The sequence below is a fragment of the Wyeomyia smithii genome, chromosome 3 (genome assembly GCF_029784165.1).
Source record: "Wyeomyia smithii strain HCP4-BCI-WySm-NY-G18 chromosome 3, ASM2978416v1, whole genome shotgun sequence".
NCBI classification, from domain to species: Eukaryota; Metazoa; Arthropoda; class Insecta; order Diptera; family Culicidae; genus Wyeomyia; species Wyeomyia smithii.
In genome coordinates, this window is record NC_073696.1 from 44968253 (window position 1) to 44993140 (window position 24888).

Here is a 24888-nt window from a genome sequence, read left to right on the forward strand (position 1 = left end):
TTGTTATATATCATTAATCATGATCAATACGTTTAGAATGTGGACGTGTATGTGAATACGTGCGAAAAAAGTGACTTAAATTTTTTTTTGCATGACGAAAAACCACGATCCAAACAATTAAATCATCTTAACAACTGATCTAAGGACATCAAATCGCTCAGACTTGAACTTGAGTAGCAAAAAGAATTACACTTTTGAAATTGAGCGATCTAAATCAAATAATGATCTTGAGCAATACATGTTGTACATGAATGTACAAAAAATACTACCGAAAGATTTTCCAGCACGCCAAACTTCCTTGACTTGAATTTAAAAAGATAGAAATTATGTTCTATTAAAAGAAAGATTTCTAGATAAAAAAAGTGCTATAGATTAAAACATGAACATGAATCATTATAAACACTTTTTAAGTAGTTATTGAAGCTTTTTAGAGGTTTGACTGAAACAGGACCAATTTGCCCCACTGTGTGTCGCATGCAGTGCTGTGTATAGCGCGTCTGATATGTATTGAAATTCGGTTTCCAACTCAAACGAAAATCTTTAAATAGGTAGTTTAACTTACTAGTTAAAATCGTTTCAACAGACACCGGGTGTAAGGCTTAAACCAGGAATGTTACGGATGTGATTTTTCAGACATCTGCAGATGCGGATGCGGATATATGATTACGGATGCAGATGTAGATGCGGATGTCAATTTTCATGCGGATGTTCCGCACTCGCGGATGCGGATGTGGATATCCGTAGCATCCCTTGTGTTTTATTTTGCTTATTTCCATGACCAAGTTCCTCCCAAGTGCAAAAGCTATTTAAGCGAGCAGTAAATTACACCAAAGAAAACTTTTCTACAAATTTTCGTGAAGCGATATTTTTTTCAATATCTGCATGGTATGATGCGGATGCGAATGCGGATATAAATTTTCATGCAGATATCCGTAACATCCCTAGTTTGAATGGCTGAGAGATTTCTAGTTGAATGTTTTTCTATTGATGTTGAAAATTATTGGCACCCTTAAAGTTACTATGTCTGTATCAATGAGCAGTCCGTTATTAAACTTTCTAGTGATGAACTTGATGAAAGTATTTGCTTTTGCCATGCCTTGAAACGCGAAAACGTGAGATGAATAATTGAGCAGTGATTTGAGTTTTGAGATGGATATGGGAGCGTTGTGAAAAATGGTTTGTTTTACAAAATTCAGGATAAATCTAGCTAAGTTTACTAAATATACAATGCTGAAAAATTATAAAGGAGCACGTAAGCGTATTTTGTTTATTTGTTCAATGATTTCGTGAAAATTTGGTGTTTAATCCTTAATCATTCTTCGTGAATATCGGCTTAATGAGATGAATAATGGAGCAGTTCCCCTAATTTCAATGAAAGTTGATGTGTATGACGATGTCTGTTTCATTCAAGCGCTGAGTAGAAATGTATAAAGTAAAAAACTAAGAGTGACAGGTCAAATTGCCCTAATATAACAAAAACACTATCTGATAGTGATTTGAGCACTTGAAGACTTTACATTTTATACTTTTCGGCTGCTACAGAAAGATCGAAATAAAAGAGTTATATAACACTGATAGAAAGGGACCAGACAACAACACTCTTTTCTCTTACTTAATATTAAGGTTAAATTGAGAAATTGACCTTTTAGCGTCAACCGGTTTCGAGCATGCTCGTCGATAGCCGACAAATTGAAAAAAATATTTTTTTTCAATCATTGCTGAAATATTTAACAAAAGCTGTTTTAAATCAGTGTTGGGTATTGCAAAGTAGGAGGGGATCATTCAACCGCCCTACAAAATAAGTACTTGAGTCACGTGTAAAGTCTCATTAGAATATTAATGCCGGACACTGCGAGTGGCACTAATCCATCCAATCACATTACTCGTAAACTCAAAACACGGTTACTGAAATTATAATAGCAGATGCGACAGAAAATCAACACATACTGACGGTTGGATGGCGTAACCGTCATACCTATAATGTGCAGTTGTGCACATTGTTGTCTGTGAATCACCCATTACAGGAACACTATCGAGAAACAAGATCGTAAACATTTCATTTTAACCTCTGAAAACACCCATTACAGTAATTTCATTTCCTCTAATTTCCCTGTTGCTTTTCCTACTGATATACAGGTTTTATTCCATCGTTGCGTCGAAACTCCTGAGACCGAATTCGGAGTACCATGTGTCCGTAAGCAATTTTAACGTTCAAACACCAATCAAATTTCGGATAACAGTAAACAACACCGACAGCGGCGAACCCGTTGCTTCCGAAGATGTCACCTTGGGGCAAGGAGAATCACGTTTGATTCCGTTTAGTGTAGGTTGAGCCCGCGTTGGCTTTTGAGTAATCTTGAGTGCTTATGTGTGTTTTACTTCTACATTTACTAGATCGGTGATATTACACAATCGGACTACAGCTTGGTGGCCGAAGGGTTATCTGGGTTTGTATTCACGAATGAGACCCAGCTGAGATTTCAACCAAAAAGTTTCTCGGTTTTTGTACAAACTGATAAGGCCATTTATAAGCCGGGTGATACGGTCAGATTCCGGGTGCTAGTTCTAGACCCCAATACAAGGCCGCTCCAGAAGGTAAACGCTGTGCAGGTCCACATAACAGATGGCAAGAGCAATCGGATCAAGCAGTGGAACAACGCTACGCTGATTAAGGGCGTTTTCGAAGCCAATTTACCATTGTCAAATGCTCCTGTTCTTGGTCGCTGGTTGATCCATGTTGAGGTTTTGGGATCGGTAAGTACTCTAAAAGAAATTTGTAAATAGAATGTATTTTTTAAATACTCTTTTTTTTCAGAAAACTAATCAAGAATTCGAAGTGGATGAGTATGTTTTACCGAAGTTTGAGATAAGCGTGGAATCACCGGGAATAACCACGTTTAAAGATGGCAAGGTTAAAGCTATAATTCGTGCAAAGTATACGTATGGAAAACCTGTTAAAGGAGAAGCCACAGTATCCGCATATCCGGACTTTGGTTTTCATTACGTTCAGCCTTTCGAACGAGATGTGATTACAAGAAAAACCGTCCCAGTTGATGGTAAAGGTTCTGTTGAATTTGATCTGCGCGATGAAATTAAACTGGACGGAGAATATACGCGTAAGATTGTTATCGAAGCAGTCGTCGAAGAGGAGTTGACCGGCCGGAAGCAGAACTCTAGTTCGAAGGTTACTATCTATGACAGAAGAATTAAGATGGAATTAGTCAAAAGTGCAGAAAGGTTCAAACCCGGATTGCCTTACACTGCATGGCTTAAGGCGAGCTTTCAAGATGACGTGCCCGTGCAGGATAGTGTTAACAAAGTTGAAGTAAGCCAAGTTACTGGATGGCCAGAGAGAAATATTTCGAGGCATAGCTATTCGTTGGATCAGAATGGAATGGCCAAATTGATTGTAAACACCGATGTCGACACCGAGTATATGGATTTTCGGGCTGAGTATTTAGGAACTGTTTACAATCTGGGAGGAATATCTAAAGGTTGGATCAAAACTGCAGCTTACATGCGAGTGAAAGTGCTGACTGAAGTGTAAGTTATTCCTTTCATGGTAAAGATAGTGTAGTGAAAATAATTCTTACCAACAGCCCAGCCATAAACAAAGATGTAATGGTGGATATAACTTCCACGGTACCTATGAAATATTTCAACTTTCAAGTTCTTGGACGAGGTGACATCATTGTTGGTGGAACAATAGCTGTTCCTGAGCAGCGCTCGCATACTTTTCGTTTTACAGCCAGCTTTGCCATGGTTCCAAGAGCACGCTTGGTGGTTTATTTTATTCAAGATGATGGTGAACTGGTTAGTGATAAGGTGGATATTGAATTCGGCGACGATCTGCAAAATTTCGTAAGTGTCTAAGTAGTTTTTCTATCATTAGAGGCTTGAATAACCTTAACAAACCATTCTCCAGCTCAAAGTGTCGCTCTCGAAAAGCGAATCTAAACCCGGTGAGGATGTGGACATCTTAATCTCTACTAATCCGGATTCGTACGTTGGATTGCTTGGAGTCGACCAGAGCGTACTGCTTCTGAAGAGTGGTAACGATATCACCAAGACCAAGGTATTTGATGAGTTGAAAATGTACGAGGAGCCTTCTTACAGTTATTACCGCAAGAAACGTTTTGCCCCGTGGAGGTATCGTGCAAGCTACGATGACTTCAATGTGAGTATGAAATTAAGTCCAATTTTTCCATCATTTGATCTCTGCCTAACAATTTTTTTTTCATTCATATTTCAGGATGCTGGAGCTATTATAATGACCAACGCCAATGAGCCACCACGTAAGTACTCCTGTTCCTTTAAACACAGATTTCGTTTTGTTTTCAAGTGTTCCAGCGAAAATACCTGATTAGTGATCGATATCGGAACGAAAATTTCCACAAAGTTTGTTCACGATTTGGTTCGAAGACTGCAAACAAAAGATACCAGTTATTAGAAAGCGTTGTTTTGGTGAATGAACAAGTGACCAAGCCTTGAGCTGGAATTGAAACTGTCAAAACGTATCAGCTTAAGGTAACAAATGTGTTTCCTTCGATTGAAGAAGCGGACATAGTAGAAGTTAGTTGATAATCTACATACATTTTTCAGAATGGAATATTTAAAGCAAACTCGTAAAATTAAATTCGATTGTACACTGTAAACAATATATGAGTGATGTATTTTTGAAGTAGGTAGGTGAAGTCCAACAAAATCGCAAACTGTGGCCTTATGATTTTCTGCTTGACCGTGGAAACATAACCCAGTCCGTTCCAATCCGGCCCGAAATAACGTTATTCGGTCTGATGTCGATCATTAAGCCTGATTGAAGAGGTATTACACAGAAGATTGAGAGAAGATAGTTGTTAATCTATTATGAATTCACTTTTGCAGAACTTTACTGTAGAATTTCAACTCTATTATGAATTTATTTTTGCAGAACTTTACTACCCTGTAGAAATTCAACTAGCGTCTTTTGAGCGCAATCCTGAAGAAGATATTATTATATCCTCCACTCCTGCTCCACCCCCGCAAGAAGCTGTCGTGACAGCTCCGATATACACTGTTAGAACTTTGTTTCCTGAATCCTGGATTTGGGAAACCGAATCGACGTAGGTTTAGTGATGATTGAAAATATTTGCCTGTAGTTTATCTTTCCCAACCGTAAATAATTCCTAGTTTGCCTCTTTCCACTACTATAACTTACTGTTAGAAAGTACAGTTTGGGATGTCATTTATGTTCATAATATTTTCGATTGAATAATTTTCGTGCTAATGGTCGTGGACAGTGCTGATAAAAGTCATTTTCCCCAGCAAAATTCTTCGAAAATTACAGCCAATCATTTTCAATTTTCACTTCCAATGATCGCAGCACTCTTTCAGATACACTAGATTTTCGCAGCACTCTTTCAGATACACTAGATTTTCGTCCTAGTAACGTGCTGTTATACTCAGATGAAATAGATCGCGCGCATCGTTCACGGTTACGGAATCAAATTTGACGACAAATTCAACCAAATGATCTTCACTTCAAAGCGAAAAAGAAAAACAAACAGTCCACTCAACCAATATGAACCTCACCGAAACACTTTTTCACTGACACTGACCGATGCCTTGACAATCTTCGTTAACTGATAAACTGATTTTTTTGTCTTGCTTCCATCGCATGAAAAAAAAAGCGGGAAGGGAGAACTCCGAAAGGATTGTAAAAAAGTAACGTTTATGGATGCTTTTTTTCACTTTCACTCAAGAGTGTCAACAAATACCAACCCTGGTCGTGGATACTCAGAACAGAGTCGCTTTTCATTGTTTATGGGTGGTTTTGAAAAAACTCATCTAGAGGATATTAAAGTATTCTACAGGAACATCTTCGTTTTACAACCATTGCCTACTCTAATGGTTCAGAAACCGAATTTAGATGAAATTTTCGATGAAATTAAATATCTAGCTTTATTGTCTTTTTAGATAAAGATAAAAATTGTTCTTCAATTGCCCCGTTAATTTTAGGCAGCTTTGAAAAAAATTTTTTTTCTATCTTCGACCGATAATAACCGATCTAAATTGAAAACCTACTTCTATTACTCTAATTTTTTTCTTTCCATTTTCACATTAAACCAGTCTTCAGACGACCATAAGAGTTTTCTAAGAAAAACATTTTGCGGATATCATCGTAAATATCTAAATGATATTCGAAGTTATTGGAGTTTTTCTTTAAAAAAATACGCCGTTTTTGTTTTGTCGTTCCTTTCAAAGGGCACATTTGATTTTTCATGTAAATTTAATTGAAAAACACAGCAAACTTAATAATACTTTTTAAATTTTTGCACTCAAAAGTACACATATTAAGATGAAGAAAAAAAAGTACTCATATTTAATTCCTGGGTATTTTTACTTAAAATTTTACCTTAAATTTGATCCCAAAGGATCGAAAATCTATTCACTGGTTGAAAAGTTATGACATTCTGAAAATAAAATATACAAAATAGGCCGTTTTTTCGTTCATTCTATCTCGGAATTGGTTACTCAAAGCGCTTCAATTGGGCTCAAAATTGCAGGGATTTAGCTTAGTCGAACATATTCAAACCCGTATTTTTGGTTGGCCCTTAGGGTGACCAGTTCCGTAATAGGGTGGCCAGAAAAAAAAACTAACTCTTTTCAATAAATTTTTTTTTCCAAAAATCAATCAATTTCCGATGTTTTTGGATCAAATTAAAAGTAATTATTTCTAAATTTAAAAAAAAAAATATACCGATTTTTTTTTCTTCATATATAGTTTATTTGACACGGCACAAAGACAATTCAATGTTTAACGGCGCCAATTATATCTGGTAGCTTACTTTCTAAAGTACCTTAATAACTAAAAGCAAATTTTTTATCCTCGCTGCCGACTACGAGCTGAAACTAAATCTAACTTAAAGCTAGAATATTTTGCATTAAAAGCACAGGTTTGCTGTTTGATGGTTTTCATTGCCATAGGTAAGCAGCATATTAAATTTTTTCCGCTGCTGGGCCAAGATATTACGGACTGGCATATTGGGTTGTTTCCATCGGGCCTTGAGAGTATCGTGCGGGTCTGATTGCTGTTTCCGGATCCGGGGTCTTAACGTGTTCTTGTCGTTTGGTTGGATGTAGGCGGAAGGGGATAGAACTAAACTGGGGCGTGGATGGATTTCAGGAAAACGTATATAAGGGACATGTAGGATAGGTCACGGCTCGCCAACACATCACGAACAGGAACAGCCGGCTGCCTACCTTCGGCCTGCAGGGAAGCTATTAATCTAGACCTGGCGTCACGGTGTACAGGGCATGACCAAACAACGTGCTCTATGTCGTGATAACCTTCACCACAGGCACAGATACCACTCTCCCCGAGCCCAACACGACGGAGATGCGCGTCAAATCTATAGTGATTGGACATAAGCCGGGACATCACGCAAATGAAATCCCGACTTACATCCAACCCCTTGAACCACGGGTTCGTCGATACCTTGGGGATTATGGAATGTAACCACCTTCCCAGTTCCCCCTTGGTCCAAGAATTTTGCCAACTGATGATCGTATTCTGATGTACAAATGCAAAAAATTCATTAAAGGCAATTGGTCTTTCATAAATATCACCGTTTGTTGCGCCCACCTTAGCCAAAGAGTCCGCTTTCTCATTACCCGGTATCGAGCAGTGAGAAGGGACCCACGCTAAGGTAATCTGAAACGATTTTTCGGATAAAGCACTCAGATGTTCCCGTATTTTCCCCAGGAAATACGGAGAGTGCTTAACATCTTTCATCGATCGGAGAGCCTCAATGGAACTGAGACTGTCCGTAAAGATGAAATAATGGTCCGTGGGCATTTTTTCGATAATCCCTAGGGTGTACTGAATTGCAGCTAATTCTGCGACGTAAACAGAAGCAGGATTATCGAGCTTATGGGAGACGGTTAAATTGTTATTGAAGATACCGAAGCCAGTGGACCCATCAAGAAGTGATCCGTCAGTGTAGTACATATTGTTGCAGTTGATGTTTCGATATTTATTGGAAAAAAATTTAGGGATCTGCTGCACGCGTAAATGATCCGGGATTCCACGAGTTTCTTCTATCATGGATGTATCGAAAAACACAGTAGAATCAGAAGTATTTGATAAGTCGACACGATTTGGAATATTCGAAGGAGGGGTAATATTTTGGGACATGTGATTGAAATACAATGTCATAAAACGGGTTTGAGAATTAAGTTCGATTAACTTTTCAAAATTTTCAATCACGGGACGGTTCAAGACCTCACATTTGATTAGAATACGAGAAGACAGGCTCCAGAAGCGGTTTTTCAATGGTAGTACTCCAGCTAAGATCTCCAAACTCATCGTATGGGTCGATTGCATGCAACCCAAGGCGATACGCAAACAACGATATTGTATTCGCTCCAGTTTGATCAAATGTGTGTTTGCTGCGGAGCGGAAGCAGAAACACCCGTACTCAATAACAGACAGTATCGTTGTTTGGTAAAGCCTTATAAGGTCTCCTGGATGGGCTCCCCACCATTGTCCGGTTATTGTACGAAGAAAATTCACTCTTTGTTGACATTTTTTCATCAGATACCTCACGTGACAATTCCAGGTGCCTTTAGAGTCGAACCAGACACCAAGATATTTGTGTACCAAAACCTGAGAAATCGTTTTACCCATTAATTGTGTTTGAAGCTGAGCAGGTTCATGCTTCCTAGAAAAAACTACCATCTCAGTCTTCTCCGGAGAGAATTCGATACCTAGCTGTAAAGCCCAAGCAGACATATTGTCCAAGGTATCTTGCAATGGTCCTTGCAAATCGGCAGCTTTGGCTCCTGTAACAGAGATTGCACTGTCGTCTGCAAGTTGTCTTATCATGCATGAATTTGCCAGACATTCGTCGATGTCATTTACATAAAAGTTGTAAAGAAGAAGTTGTAATTGGATTAAACATGAGCCCTGGGGAAGACCCATGTAGCTAATGCGAAAAGTTGCCAAATCGCCGTGCGTAAAATGCATGTGCTTTTCGGACAACAAATTGTGCAAAAAATTGTTCAAAACTGGAGAAAATCCTTGTCGGTGAAGTTTACCCGAAAGAATGTCAATAGAAACGGAATCAAAAGCCCCCTTAATGTCCAAGAACGCAGACGCCATTTGTTCTTTGCGAGCATACGCCAGCTGAATATCTGTTGAAAGCAACGCAAGACAATCATTCGTCCCTTTGGCACGGCGGAAGCCAAATTGAGTTTCTGATAGTAGACCATTTGATTCGACCCAGTGATCTAACCGACGGAGTATCTTTTTTTCCGTCAATTTCCGGATACAGGATAGCATTGCAATCGGCCTATAAGAGTTGTGATCAGAAGTTGGTTTCCCTGGTTTTTTGGATGGCGATCACCTTCACTTGCCTCCAATCCTGCGGTACAATGTTTTGCTCCAGGAACTTATTGAACAAGTTCAACAAGCGCCTCTTGGCATTGCCGGGTAGATTCTTCAACAAGTTGAATTTGATTCTATCTAACCCAGGCGCGTTATTGTTACAGGACAGAAGGGCAACTGAAAATTCTGCCATCGTAAAAGGTGATTCTAACGCGTCGTGGCCCGGAGACGCATCGCGAACAATGTTTTGCTCAGGAACAGAGTCCGGACATACTTTCCTGGCAAAATCAAATATCCACCGACTTGAAGACTCCTCGCTTTCGTTGACCGTTACGCGATTCCGCATTCTTCGGGCTGTGTTCCAAAGAGTGCTCATCGATGTCTCCCTCGACGTCTCGTTCACGAACCGACGCCAATATCCGCGTTTCTTTGCTTTAGGCAGGCTTTTAAGCTTGGTATTAAGCTCCGAATACCGTATATAGTCGTCGGGTATACCTCCCTTCTGGAAGGCCAAAAACGCGTCGGATCTTTGCGTGTAGACATCGGAGCACTCTTTGTCCCACCACGGAGTGGGAGGCCGTTCTTTGATCGTTACGCCGGGATATTTCTTCGTTTGGGCTTGCAACGCGGCGTCGAGTAATAAGCCCGCGAGGAGGTTGTATTCTTCAAGTAGTGGGTGATGTTGAATCGACTCGACCGCTTTTGAAATCATTTCCTCGTATAACTTCCAATCGACATTCCGTGTGAGGTCATACGGAATGTCAATTGGTCGCATGCGAGTTGACCCGTTTGTAATTGAAATAAGAATAGGCAGATGGTCGCTACCGTGAGGATCGAGGATTACCTTCCATGTGCAATCCAACCGTAGCGACGTCGAACATAAGGATAGATCCAGGGCGCTTGGGCGCGCTGGAGGTTTCGGGATACGTGTCATTTCACCGTTGTTTAAAATAGTCATGTCGAAGTCATCGCAAAGGTTATAGATCAAAGAGGAGCGGTTATCATTGTAAGGGGAACCCCAAGCCACACCATGAGAGTTGAAGTCTCCCAAAATCAAACGTGGCGAGGGAAGAAGTTCTATTAAATCAAAGAGCAGCCGTTGCCTGTGCTCTGGGAGAAATATATATTGAGGCAATACAAAGCTCTTTACCTTGTATTGTCATTTGACATGCGACAACTTCGATGCCTGGAATCGAGGGGAGGTTAATACGATAGAAAGAATAGCACTTTTTAATCCCTAAAAGTACTCCTCCATATGGGGTGTCTCGATCAAGGCGAATAATATTAAAATCATGGAAGTTGAGATCAATATTTGAAGTAAGCCAAGTTTCACAAAGGGAAAATGCATCGCATTTGTTTTTATTTATCAAAACTTTAAACGAATCAATTTTTGGTAAAATACTTCTACAATTCCACTGTAAGACAGAGATAGAATCCTTCATATACGCAGTTGTATTAGGCATCGAAGGATACAATCGCTGCAAGGAGGGGCCATTGGGCAGTCAACTGCTTCAAAAATGATCTAACTGTTGGGAGGAATGCTGTAAGAAAAATTTTAATTGGATCGGGTACATTGAAATTTTCAAAAATCCAGTCCACAATGTCAGAAAATTTCACTAATCCAGAATTTGTTTCATCAACTGGATGTGCAAAAGGGACAACTGGGGTTTTAGATGTTCCTGGCAGTGCTGGGAACTCCTTCTGGGACTTTAAATTTGCAAGCCCAGGAGGAGTTTGCTTCGGTTTTTCCGCAGCACTGTTTGGTTTGTTCGTACTTTTCATTACACTTTGGGAAATCTTAGGACCTTTACGGGGAAGTTTAGGAGAAGAAACATTTTTCCTCTTCCTAGACTCCCCAGGATTGGCATAAGATGTTCCCGCTGATGAATCGTCAGCATCGGTTTCATCAGAGGACAACAGATCAAAGGGGTTCGATGTTATGGTAGAAGTGGTCACGGTCTTCTTCAGCATCTCAGCATAAGAACGCTTTGAACGCTCCTTAAGTGACCGCTTGATTTTATCTCTGCGCTGCATGTACACCGGGCATGTGGAGAGCTCATGCTGGTTTTCCCCACAGTGAATACATTTTTCAGCATTAACACTGCAAGAATCTTCCGCATGAGTCTTCCCACACTTGCTACATCGTGCCTTATTGCAGCAGTAGGCGGCTGTGTGGCCTAACTGCTTGCAATTGGTGCAATTCATAACACGGGGTACATACAATCGCACAGGCAGACGAACCCGGTCGATCGAGACGTGGCTAGGGAGTGCAGATCCGGCAAACGTAACGCGAAACGAGTCTGACGGAGTGTAAACTTTTTTACCGCCGACGAGAGACATGGACTGCAATTGCTTACAATCCAAAATCTTCGCCTGTGTTTCGGTATTTTTGAAGCAACCGGTTGCGCTTTTTAGGATACACTCGACAGACAGACTCGAATCGGTTATGACACCGTCGATCTCCACGTCTCGTGCGGGTATGTAAACGCGATACTCGCGTGTGAAGAGCTCAGAGCAAGCGATAGCATTGGCCTGTGCCAGATCACTGACCACGACACGGAGCTTGTTAGGTCGGACCTTGGAAATTTCGGTCACGGCCTTGTACCCCTTCGTCAGGTCTTTAGAAATTTGCAGTATGTTTAATCGCTTTGAATTCACTCCTGCCTTTGGACGAAAATAAACAGTATAGCTGCCCTGTTGAGATCCGTCCGGGTAAATCCTGGGGCGAGGGGGGACTGGAGAATGAACAGGGGAGGGGGTAACAGAAGGGTCAGGGTTAAGGGGGTTCGGGGATGGTGGCACGGGAGGCGAGGGATCTATATCCATCGCGCTAAATGTAGCGCACTAGCGCACTAGCGCTGACAAGAACACGTACCTATTTACTTCTTCCTTCCAGCAGTGGTTGTCCGATCGTTCGAAGCTGCACCCAAAGCAGCCAGCAGCACCAGTACAGCAGCACCAATACAGCCACCAGCAGTGAGCCGGGTGTGAGATCACTCAGCACAGCGACACGACTCGACTGTCAAATGATGGCCTTGAATTAGAAAAATCTATTCACTGTGCACAGATCAAAACTGCAGCTGGTATTTTGCACCAATACTGCCAAAGTTGCGAGCCGGGTTCATAACGTAGCGACACAACTCACAATCTAGTTGGCCTTTAGCGCGAATAATACACTCTTTTGTTTGGCTATTCGTACACACGGACTGGATTGTAATAGAACGACCACTTTGCACGTCCGTTTCTGTTGAGTGTTCGACGCGGAATGAAAAAAAATATACCGATGAATTTAATATATGTACGCTTAAGCGCAAAGATTATAAAATTGCAGCTTTTACATTGTTTTTAAATTAAATTTACTCAATTGTCTCATATGACATTAAATTTACTCAATTGACTCAAAGACATCTGACAACAGCAGTTAGAGGACAGCTCTTATCATTCATTTGAAACCAAGTTTGCATTCGAGATGATTTGCATTGTGCAGACTACATTTTATTCAACTTAAAATTTGAAGAATATAGCGGTTAATCTACTATGCATTCACAATTGCAGAACTCTTCCACCATTTTGCAGACCCAGAAGCGCTTGATCGTCCTCCTGTAGGAGATTTCATTATCACCTCTACTTTTGCTTCTCCCCCGGCTGCAGCTGCCATGGCAGCACCGGTATACACTGTTAGAAATCTGTTTCCTGAATCCTGGATCTGGGAAACCGAATCGAAGTAAGCGGGGTGATAAATACAAAAAAGTTTGCTTGTAGTTCATCTTTCCAAACCGTAAATAATTCTCTGTTGCCTGTTGGTAGAAAGTACTATCAGGAATATCATTTGTGCTCACAATGGTCTTGACTGATTAACCCGTGTACTAATGGTGGTGGACCCTTATGATGTAGGGGAAAGTAGGTAAAGACGGACACTGCGGGTAAGATGGACACTTTTAATATTTCACAAACTAGAATGTATTATGATATTTGAGTGATGCGAATACCTTCTTTGTAGTGTGTTAATGCTTTTGAGTTGCATTATCGGTTTTCAGCAAGCAAACTGTCAAATTTGTAAGTAAAACAATGAATAAGGTAGGGAAAGATGGACACACGGATTTTCCAAGAATTTTCACATGTAGCATCTGTTGTGTACTACAGATATTCACAAAGTACACCCGCGAGAGAAACCAGCGGATATTAATCACTTAGCAGTTAGAACAGGCCATATAGGCGGAGAATTTTCGCCTCCATCGAAACCCATCCTCTTATACTGTTCACGTGATGTATAGATGGACTCTAATAACGTTGAGTAATGTATGGCCATCACTTAACACATAAATCAAAAGAATACTTAACGTACTACATCTTTTTTGTGAGTGTCCACCTTTACCTTCGTAGTGTACATCTTACCCACCCCAAGTGTCCGTCTTTCCCAACCTTGTCAAAAAACAGCAATTTGTAGTCTTATTTTTGAAGAACCAAAACACATAAAACTTGGAGGAAGTTCACTAATACCAAAAATGATTATGAAAACAAATGACCTTAAGTTTCAATTTGTATGACTACTGCGATCTAAATAGCAATACCTAAGCAATTATTTAGAATAACCCTTAGGGTGTCCGTCTTTACCTACTTTTCCCTACATATTCCGTACTGAAAATCCCAGCATAAGTGTGCTCAAAATTGAATGATTGAAAAATGTCTAATAAGGCTGATACAAACTTCGAATTCTTTTTATGTCCAAGGTTATCAAACTTAGCAAAGGGGGTGGCAAAAAATAAACAACACCGAGACGAAAAAAAAAAAGAAACATCTTTGATAAAAGTTTGTGTGCAGGTTATGACGTTTGTAACTTGCACTCAAATAAATGTTGAAAAATAACACTTTATTATTATTATTATTATCTATTTCGCTTGCCTTTTGACGACACTCTCTCTGTCACTGGACTTGTTCATTGCTAAATTAAGCATTAATGCTGTCGGAAAACAAATAAAATGAATTAAACGGTATGAGCTTTTTTTTCTTTCCCTTCCAATATTCAAGATTTTTAGGGGGGGGGGGGGTTGACATACAATGAAAATAAAATTTGTAACGGCCTAAATTAGACAGGTAAAATACAATTTTATTTTTTAACAGGTGAAAGACATAGACTAACTTTCCATTCAATGGATATGGATTATGATGAAGCTTTTGCATTTGAAAGTCTTCCGGCACTAGAAAATGTTGCCACAGCTAACATCAATCCGATAATAAGAAAAGATTTTCCAGAGTCATGGATATGGACTCGAATTGCCAGGCGCAGGTTTGTTTCGTCCTTTTACGTGTGTTGTGGGTGATGTCTCCTTTCTAAAAGCATGGTCGTATTTATTTTCAATGGCAAATGCATTTGACTGCATGATGTGATCCTGTGTTAGGCTCGACGAAATGAATTCGTCAAAAATGTACGAATATGACGAATGAAAACAAAAATGAAATATACAGCGTAGAAATGTTGTTTGTCTGAAATTATATTGGAAACTCGATAATACAATACCTCATTTTGATCTTAATATGGTTTACATAATTGGCAAAATAACCAAAAGTAATACCCACATTAGGGTATCCCAAAAAAAATCGATATTGGAAAAGTCAAGATGCTTAACCCTAAATTGAAAAATAATGTTATTTTGGTTTTTTGTAGAACATTTCGATTTTCTAAACAAAATGTTTTCAGGTTGCCCAAACGTGATTTATGATAGTATGTCTTTTTTAAGCTACCAAACCACTCATTTTACAACTCTGTTCGATTCCCGCATTTTTCCATATATTTTTTTATTTTTGTTGGGTGATTTTTGAATATTTTACATGGTTTAGTTATGCATGACATTCAGTTAGTTGACTCACAGAGCCCATTTAACATTGCAAAAAGTGAATTTTTGCCAGAATTTTTAGATAAAACATTTCAAAATACATCCAAACTTTTTTTTCAGTAATGATTTAATGAACTGAAATTTTTACTGCAAAGCGGGTTTTATGACAAAAACTTATAACCTTGATATTTTATCAGGGGACTGAGATATTGGCATTTTTATACGTGATGGAAAACTAAGCATTTTTTCAAATATGTCAAATAACTTTTTCATATGGGGAAAATGATGGGGTTCAGAAAACAAATGCATTTTAAGATGGCTGATAACTTAGTCGAAAGTTTAAAGATTCGGAAAAATCTGGGAAAAAAGTTAGAACGAAAATTGTGATTTTCAGTGCCTCCTCATAGAAAACTTTATGTTGCTCGTAATATGAGATAGAAACATGATGTCTTCGGCAAAATTTATGGTTAAGGTAACCTAAAATTTTGTCGAAGACACCATGCGTCTATCTCAATCTGATTAAAAAATAAATTCTATCTCATTCATTGGTAGATTAATCACACATCATTCTACATTAAAAGATACATTTTTTAATATTTTGAAACTTTTTCGTTATGGCTTTAATCAGGTAATTAATGTCACAAGCGGCAAAATAACACACAGTGCTCAGTTTTCCATCACATGTAAAAATATCAATATCTTAGCTCCCCAATAAGATATCAAAGACCTTTTGTTATGTAAATTGTCGTCATGAATTCTACTTTCCAGTGAAATTTTCGGTTCTTGTCTGTATTTTTTTTTGTATGTGTTTTGAAGGGTTCTATCTAAAGATATGGAAACAAATGACTTTGTGAAGTCAAACAACTGAATGCGATGCTGAATCAAACCATGTAAAATATTCAAAAATAACCCTACAAAAAATAAAAAAAATATATAGAAAAATGTGGGAATCGAACAGAATTGCAAAAAGTGCAAAAAATGGTTTCGTAGCTTGAAAAATCATTTTTCATTAATCACGTTTGGGCAACCTGAAAACAGTTTTTTAGGAATTCAAAATGTTCTGCAAAAAAAACTATACTCGACGTTTGCAAACCTAAACCTTGACTTTTGCAACATCGATTTTTTTTTGGACAGCCTAACCCACGTATTCTTCCAAGACTATATCAATAACACATCTTGATGTTTTAATAACAAACCAACAACTTGCTTCGTTGTTATTGTTTATTTTAGACCCTTTAACAATAACGTGCTTTAAAAATCACAAACATAACCGCTTCGAAGTATTGAACACTAAATGCATAACTATTGAATGTGTAATCAACTAACACATCACAGTAGATCACAGTAGAACATTATTCACTGCGATATTCGTTCTCTTTTTATTCTGACGTTGGTAAGGCTCGCTGTCTAAATACGTTCTTACACAAACTTATCAGACGAGTACTCGCCACCACGACGTTTTTTCCTCGAACGTATTTTGGCTTTTTTCTAGAAATGAGAATTACGCAAGTTGTGGGTGGAGATTTTAGAAATTACCTATAGGTACCTATATAAATATTTCTCAACAGAAATAGGATTGCGTAGTCAAAAATAACGAATGACAGTGTGCATCTCTTCGACGCGAGAATGTCAATTGACCATCTGTTCTTTGTACGGGAGCCGACGGTCGTTCGACATTCACGAGCGAAAGCCTACTGCGACGCACACTAACGAAGCGAAATCAATAAAGTAATTGGATTTTTGTAGAAAGGAAAAAACAACTTTTGCCTCAGAACCATATTAAAAAGAATAACGACTTTATATTTCCCCATTTTGAACATGATTGATTCTTTTTGAAAACTCTGCAGTTTTGAATTTCCAAGATATATTTATTAATAGTAATATTCAAGGCAAGGAGCGACACATTTAAGGATGCCAGTAAAACCCGTAGAAATATTTGACCTGCTTTTGTGGAGACTTGGTTGTTTCCTCCTTCGGCAATGCGCCTTCTACTGAAATGGAAATAATACATATTACTTTTCTTATTAGCCCGCCCGTTATGAAGGTACTTGTTTGGTCTAACTTAAGAAGTTTTTTTTTTTTAGAAAATCTAATTATCATTTGCAGTTTGCATATGCAGTTGCAAATGATAACGTTCAAGCAATGCATACCTCAATGGATAATTAAAAGATCCTTGGGGTCCTCATGCCGTTACTGAGTTAAGCTCACTACTCCAACCAGCGGTTGGGCTTCCTGGTATGATTGGCCGACCTTCTCCTAGTGCAATTAATTTCGCCTCAACTAGAGTGAAAACTTAAGCGCCAACAACGGTAGTTCGAAAGGTATTTCCTGAAGCTTGGCTTTGGGAGCTTGCAGAACATAGTGTCAGGTTTGTGTCACCGTTTTTTTGACAGTTTATTATCCACAGTTCATGCACGTTAGAGGAATTCCTCCTCTCTGTTGCATCCAGTTCGACTGAATAATGTCGTCAATTCGTGATTAATTTTACATAAACGTTGTTAATAACCCACGGAAAGCTTTATTGTTCTTTCGGTCAAGCCTTAGTGCTACATTCTGACCTTCTGTTTTATTTATACACAGACTTCGCAGAGACTCGAACCAACGACGACTGGCTAGTAAGGCCAGACTATACTTCCATATTTCGAACATGATCGATGCTTTTTGAAACCCTTGCAGCGTTGGATTCCCAACAATTTACTGATTTCTCGATACGTTATGTTCCACGTTGATGTCTAGTCTTTGTTTACTTTCTTTAGCTGATGTAAAAAATCTTTGTATCGCTGGAATAAATTTTGTATGTTCTGTACTACCTTTACCCATCACTCATTAGAGCTGGTTACGGAGCATGAGGAGGTGTTGTATCTATTGGAGAGTGAGGAGATATTAATGGATAGCGGTGACACATTTAAAGAAGGCAGCAAAACCCCTATAAATATTCGACGAGATTTTGTGGAGACTTGGATATGGATTGAAAATTCGACGTTCGGGTTTGTTTAGATATTTTGTTGTTATTTTCTCCTTGGGCAATTGGTTTTTTTTCTATTTTTCTTATTGCTCTGTTGGTTATCTAGGTAGATATTTAATCTAACTGAGGAAGTAGAATCTTTCCTAGAAAAATTAACAACAATAGTAATACTTCTGAAAAAAAAAAAGGTTGTGGATAAATGAGTTACCAATGTCTAAAACATATGTTTTTACGTGTGATGATGTCCTACGATATAACAAGACGATGATGACGCTGAAGCAACGGATAATGAAATGGAAAATTTGTAGGTTTTATACCAATTATTAGACATCATTACGCTATGAGGCTAGGCTCACCATTCCTACGAGGGTATGGGCTTCCTGGTATGATTGGCCGAACTTCTACCACTGCAGCCAGTTTCGGCTCAACTACAAAGAAAACTAAAGGGCCAATAACGGTGGTTCGAAAGGTATTTCCTGAAGCGTGGCTTTGGGAGCTTGCAGAACAAAGTGGCAGGTTTGTGTCACCGTTTTTTTCACAGCCTCGTATTATCTGTCGTTTGCACGTTAGAGTAATTCCATCTCTGTGTTGCATCCAGTTCGACTGAATAAAGTCGTCAATTCGTGATTGATTTAACGTTAACAACCCGTGCAAAGCTTTATTGTTCTTTCATTATTGTCAACGTTCAGAGTTGTCATGATAAGCACTGATGATAGTTATAGATTATAACTGAAATACGTAAGTCATTGTTTATAGGAAATATTTTGAAAAAGTTGAGAAAAAATAATTTTGCTATCAGTATCAAAATGAAAATAATTACGATTTGCATATTTTGAACTTGATCGATTCTTTTTGAAACCCTTGCAGCGTTGGATTCCCAACAATTTACAGATGTTTCGACACGTTCTTGATGTCTAGCGTTTGTTTACTTTATTTAGCTGATGTAAAATATCTTTGTATCGCTGTATTAAATTTTATGTGTTTTGGACTACTGTCACCCATCACTCATTAGAGCATGAGGAGATAAGTTATCTAATGCAGAGTGAGAATATATTCGAGGAAAGCAGCGACACATTCAAGGAAGGCAGCAAAATCCCTATAATTATTCGACGTTATTTTGTGGAGACTTGGATATGGATTGAGAACTCTACGTTCGGGTTTGTTTAGATGTTTTGTTATTAGTTTCTATTCGGGTAATGTGCTTTCTTCTAAAATTGAAACGATACCATTTTCCAAATGTTCCGCCGGTTATCTAGGTAGATATTTGTTCTAACTGGAGAAGTCAAATATTTTCCAGTAAAATAACAATATTAGTAGTACTTCTAAGAAGTAAAACTGTGATTCGAAAGGTGTTTCCCGAAGGTGTGGCTTTTGGACTTTGTAAAACATAGTGGCAGGTTTATGTCGCCGTCTTCTTTTTCACAGCATAGGGTAACGGGGGTATTTTGGCCCACATGCATATTTTGGCCCACCCGGTAACATTTTACGCGTTTTATCTGATAAATTCATTGAATATTAGAAAACTATGCATGCAACATTGAATAACACACCTAAGAATTATACTACACTATAATTTTCGGCGAAAAACTGGCTCTAGGTAGTGTTATTTTGGAATTAGTTCATACATATTCAAAGTCATGGCTGAGTCAACCCAAAGTCAAGAGGAAGTGGTAATATACAAGTCAACGTCCGGAAGCTATTGTAACAAATATGTATGCTTTTGAAACAATTCGTTGTTGGAATAACATCAATAAAATGTCATAGAAACAGTTTGTATACTCTAACATGTTGGAAAAAGTTTAAAAAGTGGTTAAACGCATGGCCGAAATATGTTTGCCTCTTTTGAAGCAAACATATTTTGGCCATGCGGAGTTTTGACATCTCTTTGATTACCGTTCGGCCGTTGTACGTGAACAAAGAAGCAGCTTGTGACAATTTACAGGTAATTACTCCTTAATTTATCACATTTAACGATATGAAATTAGATGAGAATGCCTGTCAAACCGCTATAAGCCAAATCATTTCATTTTTAGATGCCTAAAATTTACAAAAAATTCACAGCAGAAGGATGTTCTCCTCAAACCCGCTATTTTTGCTCTAAAAATACCGATGATGATCTTAAATATAATTAGTCCGAACTATTTCCATACACGTCTGTAGGTATAAAGGTGGGCCAAAGTAAAAATTTGGTGGACCAAAATATGTTTTTAGTACTTCGTAGAAGTTTTGATATTTCTAGGATAATTTTCAATATATTGCATTGTTGAACGGTGAATATTAAAATAGATACTTATCTTTTAACAATGGTATAATAGGGTAGGTATTTATGTTGAAAAATTGTGTTTCTTTTTAATGAACAGTGCGAACACTTCCCAAAGCTGGCCAAAATACCCCCGTTCCCTGTTATCCATCGTTAGCACGTTAGAGTATAAAAAATGCTACTTTGGGCGAAAAGTGCATCACTCAGAAGTAAGCGTCTACTAACTCCATATCGTGGTTGGATGAAGTCCATTTTTACGTATTTTCACGTTAATAACCAGGGTAAAATTTCATTGTTTATTATTATTCGTTATTGCTAACGTGAACACTGGTAACGAGGGTAAAAATTGATATTGATCGCGCGTCATGTGTTTAGCTGTTCGAAGCTCGATTCCGAAAAGTGATCTCAGTGACAAGGTAAATTCGAGATAGCGGCGTAATCCAAGATGGTGGCAATTTTTTGCTATTTCAAATGAAAACTCCTAAAACGACGTGCTGTTTGTAGAGGTTTGAATGACCAACTCAAAAGAATTAGATCCATAAAAAGATCAAGAATCGCTTAAAATACAACTTTTTTAAACACCGTTTGACCCCCTGGTGCGCGAGGGCCCATCACATTGAACTTACCAAAGTGGTTTTCTTGTTTTTTCACTACTTTCAATCATTAAGACACAAAAATACCCTATTTGAGAGACCTCGTATCACCAGTGAAACGGTTTTAGCGAGAATTGTTCTGTTGCGTGATAATAGACATCATACCTAGATTATTGCTTATTTATTAGAGGTGGTCGGGTTTTATACGTTTCAAATGAAATCCGAAATTAACTTAAACCCGATTTGCTTATTCACCAAACTAGAACCTGATAATTCATCAAAAAAAATCAAACCCGATCACCTCTAAAGAGAAGTACTGCCGTGGACTGAGCATTATCTAGAGAAAGTATTTTTTTGAATGATTTAATTGCCCGATTTCTAATTCAGTTGATAGATTAATTGAATAATATAAATGTATGATTCTATATAAGCATTTATGCAATTCATCATTCTAAAATTAACCCTTGCGACGTTTCCTTGTTTACAGTTTTAAGCAAATTATTCTCCAATTATTAATAATGCAACCTTTAAAATCGATTTGCAACTGCTATTCTCCGTTTTATAACAAAACGTAATGCGGCACAGAAAAAAGTAACTGAATGTAACCTAGTTCAATTAGAAATTTCAGTCAATAGAAATGTGTGTTTTTTTTTTTAGTTTAAAATAGTTTATTTGACACGGCACGATATGAAATGTGTGTTAATAAGTGGCATAATTCATCAGTGCGTCTTGAACTGTCCTACAGATCAGACGTTTTTTCGGTTGCTTGTGGACTGGTCTTTGACTGCCTATAGCTTCAAAGTTTGTGTTTTGTCAGTGTGTCTTTTAAAGACTACCTGAAAGTTATTTCCCATCAGTCTTTCTCAAGACTACCTACTTTTGAATTTAACATTTGTTTTAACTTTTTTCGTATCACCTGAAATGGCTGGACGGAAAAAGAAACCTCGCATCGCTGCGGGGAGGAAAAGAGAGGCATCTCTTTCTGACACATCGAGTGTCTGTAGTGACAATCCTTTTGATATTTTGCCTGAGCAAGAAGCTGGTGAAATGGAAGTTACCAATAATGAAACTATACAAAATATAAAATCTTTAAAAAAGGAGAAAGTTACACCTATTGTGGTAACTATTTCTTCTGAATTTAATATATTCAAAAAGGAACTTTCAACGTTTGTTTCTGACGTTAAAGTTACCTATCAAATTGGCCGTAGAGGTGAATGCCGCTTATTAGCCGACTCAGTAAAGGATAGTCTTGTTCAGTATTTAACTGACAAGATGTACAAATTTTTTACATATGACACCAAGAACACCAAGCCGTTCAAGGTTGTCTTGAAAGGTCTCACCAACGATCAAACCGTTGATGAGATCAAACTTACTTTAACAGAATTACTTGGCATAGCCCCTACCCAAGTAATTCTAATGAAACAAAAATCACGAGGCGAAAACAGTCAGAGAACTGGAATTTCCCTTGTTAATTATTTAATTCATTTTAACCGCAATGAGGTTAACAACTTAAAATTTTTTGAAAAAGCACATGCTTTGTATAATGTGCGTGTAAAGTGGGAAACTTATAGGAAGTATGGCGGAGGTGAAAAGCATATCACCCAATGCCGTACTTGCCAACGTTATGGCCATGGTTCCAAATTCTGTGACATGGACCAAAAATGTCTTAATTGTGGAGACTCTTCTCACAAAAAGGACACATGTCCTGTGAAAGAGAGTAAAAATTTTCGCTGTGCGAATTGTAACGGCAACCATATGTCAAATTTTTATCAATGCCCAGTCCGTTTAGCAATTGTTAAGGCAAGGCAAGGTAAACAAAATTCAATTTCTCAATTAAAACCAACTTCAAAACAAAATTCTCCAAGCGTACCAGTGACGCATAGTTTACCTACTCCTTTGCATACCCGTTTAACTTATGCACAGGTTACAGGTAGTTCGAACATTATACCGCCTAGTGTTGGTAGTTCGAAAATGACCGTTAATATGGGTAAGCAAAACACGCTAGAAAATAATTGTACACCTATTACTCCAGCTAATATTGCTGCCGAAAATATTTTTTCTAATGTCAACTGCCTGGGGCCTATTACGGCAGGTAAACTTTCTTTTTTGCAACAGGCAATGTTCGATCTTATGAACGCCATGTTGCAGGCAAAATCAATGTTTGAAGCCATTCAAATAGGCACAAATTTTACTATTAAAATTGTTTCTAATTTAAAATTTAGCAATGATTTTAAATAAAACAATTAAAATATTAAATTGGAATGCTCGCTCATTGAAGGCCAATGAGAATGAGCTTTTTAACTTTTCAACAGTAAATAATGTGCATATTGCAATTATTACTGAAACATTTTTGAAACCTAACATAAAATTAAAATATGATCCCAATTACGTGGTTCATAGATATGATAGGATTCAGGGTTCCGGCGGTGGAGTTGCAATTGTTATTCATCGCCGAATCAAACATCGTGCTCTTCCCCATCTTGAGACGAAAGTTATTGAAACTTTGGGAATTGAAGTTCAAACTGAACTTGGGATTTTATTTATTGCCGCAGCATATTTACCATTTCAATGCACACGCGAGCTCAAAAATTATTTTAAAGGTGATTTACAAAAACTCACCAGAAATCGTTCGAAATTTTTCATAATCGGCGATTTTAACGCTAAACATCGTTCATGGAATAATTCTCAAAGTAATTCCAATGGCAAAATTTTATTCAATGATTGTTCTTCAGGATACTATTCTATTTTGTCTCCGAATAGTCCTACATGCTTTTCTTCTGTAAGAAACCCTTCAACAATTGATTTGGTGCTGACAGATCAAAGTCATGTATGTAGTGATTTGATCACACATGCTGACTTTGATTCTGACCATCTTCTAATAACTTTTTCTTTATCACATGAATCAGTTTTAAACCCTATGAGCTCTGTTTTTAATTATAACAAAGCTAATTGGGAAAGATAAAAAAATTATATTGAGAGAAATTTCAATAATGAGCTTGATTTGCAAAACGAAGTGAATATTGATTCCGCTTTGGAAGCATTAAAATGTGCAATTGTTGATGCCAGGAATTATTCTGTTCCAAAGGCTCAAGTGAAATTTGATTCACCAATAATTGACGAAAATCTTCAACTTCTAATTCGTTTGGAAAATGTCCGCAGACGTCAATATCAACGTTCTCGTGACCCTGTTTTTAAAACTATTTATAAAGATTTACAGAAAGAGATTAAACATAGATTTACTCTTCTGAGAAATCAAAATTTTGAGACTAAAGTTGAAAAATTGAAACCATATTCAAAACCATTTTGGAAGCTGTCGAAGATTCTTAAGAAACCTTCAAAGCCTATTCCAGTTTTAAAAGATGGTGAACGTTTTCTTGTATCCAATGAACAAAAGGCTCAAAGACTTGCTCAGCAGTTTGAGAGTGTTCATAACTCAAATTTGAATTTTGTGAGTCCAATTGAAAATGAAGTCACACGTCAATTTGATTTAATTTCTTCCCAGAATTTTTTACCTGCAGAAATAATTGAAACTAACTTGAATGAGATTAAATCAATTTTTAAAAATTTCAAAAATATGAAAGCACCTGGTGACGATGGAATCTTTAATATACTAATCAAACATCTCCCTGAGAGCACAATGGATTTTTTAGTGAAAATTTTCAATTGCTGCTTCAAAATTGCATATTTTCCCAAATTATGGAAAAATGCAAAAATTACTCCCATTTTAAAACCGGATAAGAACCCAGCTGAAGTTTCAAGTTATCGACCAATCAGTTTGCTTTCTTCAATAAGTAAACTGTTTGAGAGAGTTATTCTTAACAGAATGATGTCACACATCAACGAAAATTCAATTTTTGCAAATGAACAGT

General features: G+C 37.8%; 1 protein-coding gene across 23 annotated transcripts in view; it reads left to right on the top strand.

The window, feature by feature from the left end:
* Positions 1–24888, top strand: part of LOC129726904 (thioester-containing protein 1 allele R1-like) — a 56603-nt gene that overhangs the window by 11023 nt on the left and 20692 nt on the right. For 12 of the 23 annotated variants that reach the window (XM_055684130.1, XM_055684142.1, XM_055684144.1 and 9 more), the window contains exons 2-7: positions 2137–2323; positions 2395–2754; positions 2816–3543; positions 3600–3861; positions 3926–4177; positions 4253–4295. In XM_055684130.1, coding sequence (XP_055540105.1) covers positions 2137–2323; positions 2395–2754; positions 2816–3543; positions 3600–3861; positions 3926–4177; positions 4253–4295 — 1832 coding nt within the window. Of the gene's footprint in view, positions 1–2136; positions 2324–2394; positions 2755–2815; positions 3544–3599; positions 3862–3925; positions 4178–4252; positions 4296–4930; positions 5103–12922; positions 13092–14488; positions 14655–18031; positions 18189–18474; positions 18683–24888 lie in introns of all 23 variants that reach the window. The other 11 variants (XM_055684137.1, XM_055684138.1, XM_055684139.1 and 8 more) reach the window with 6 other exon arrangements.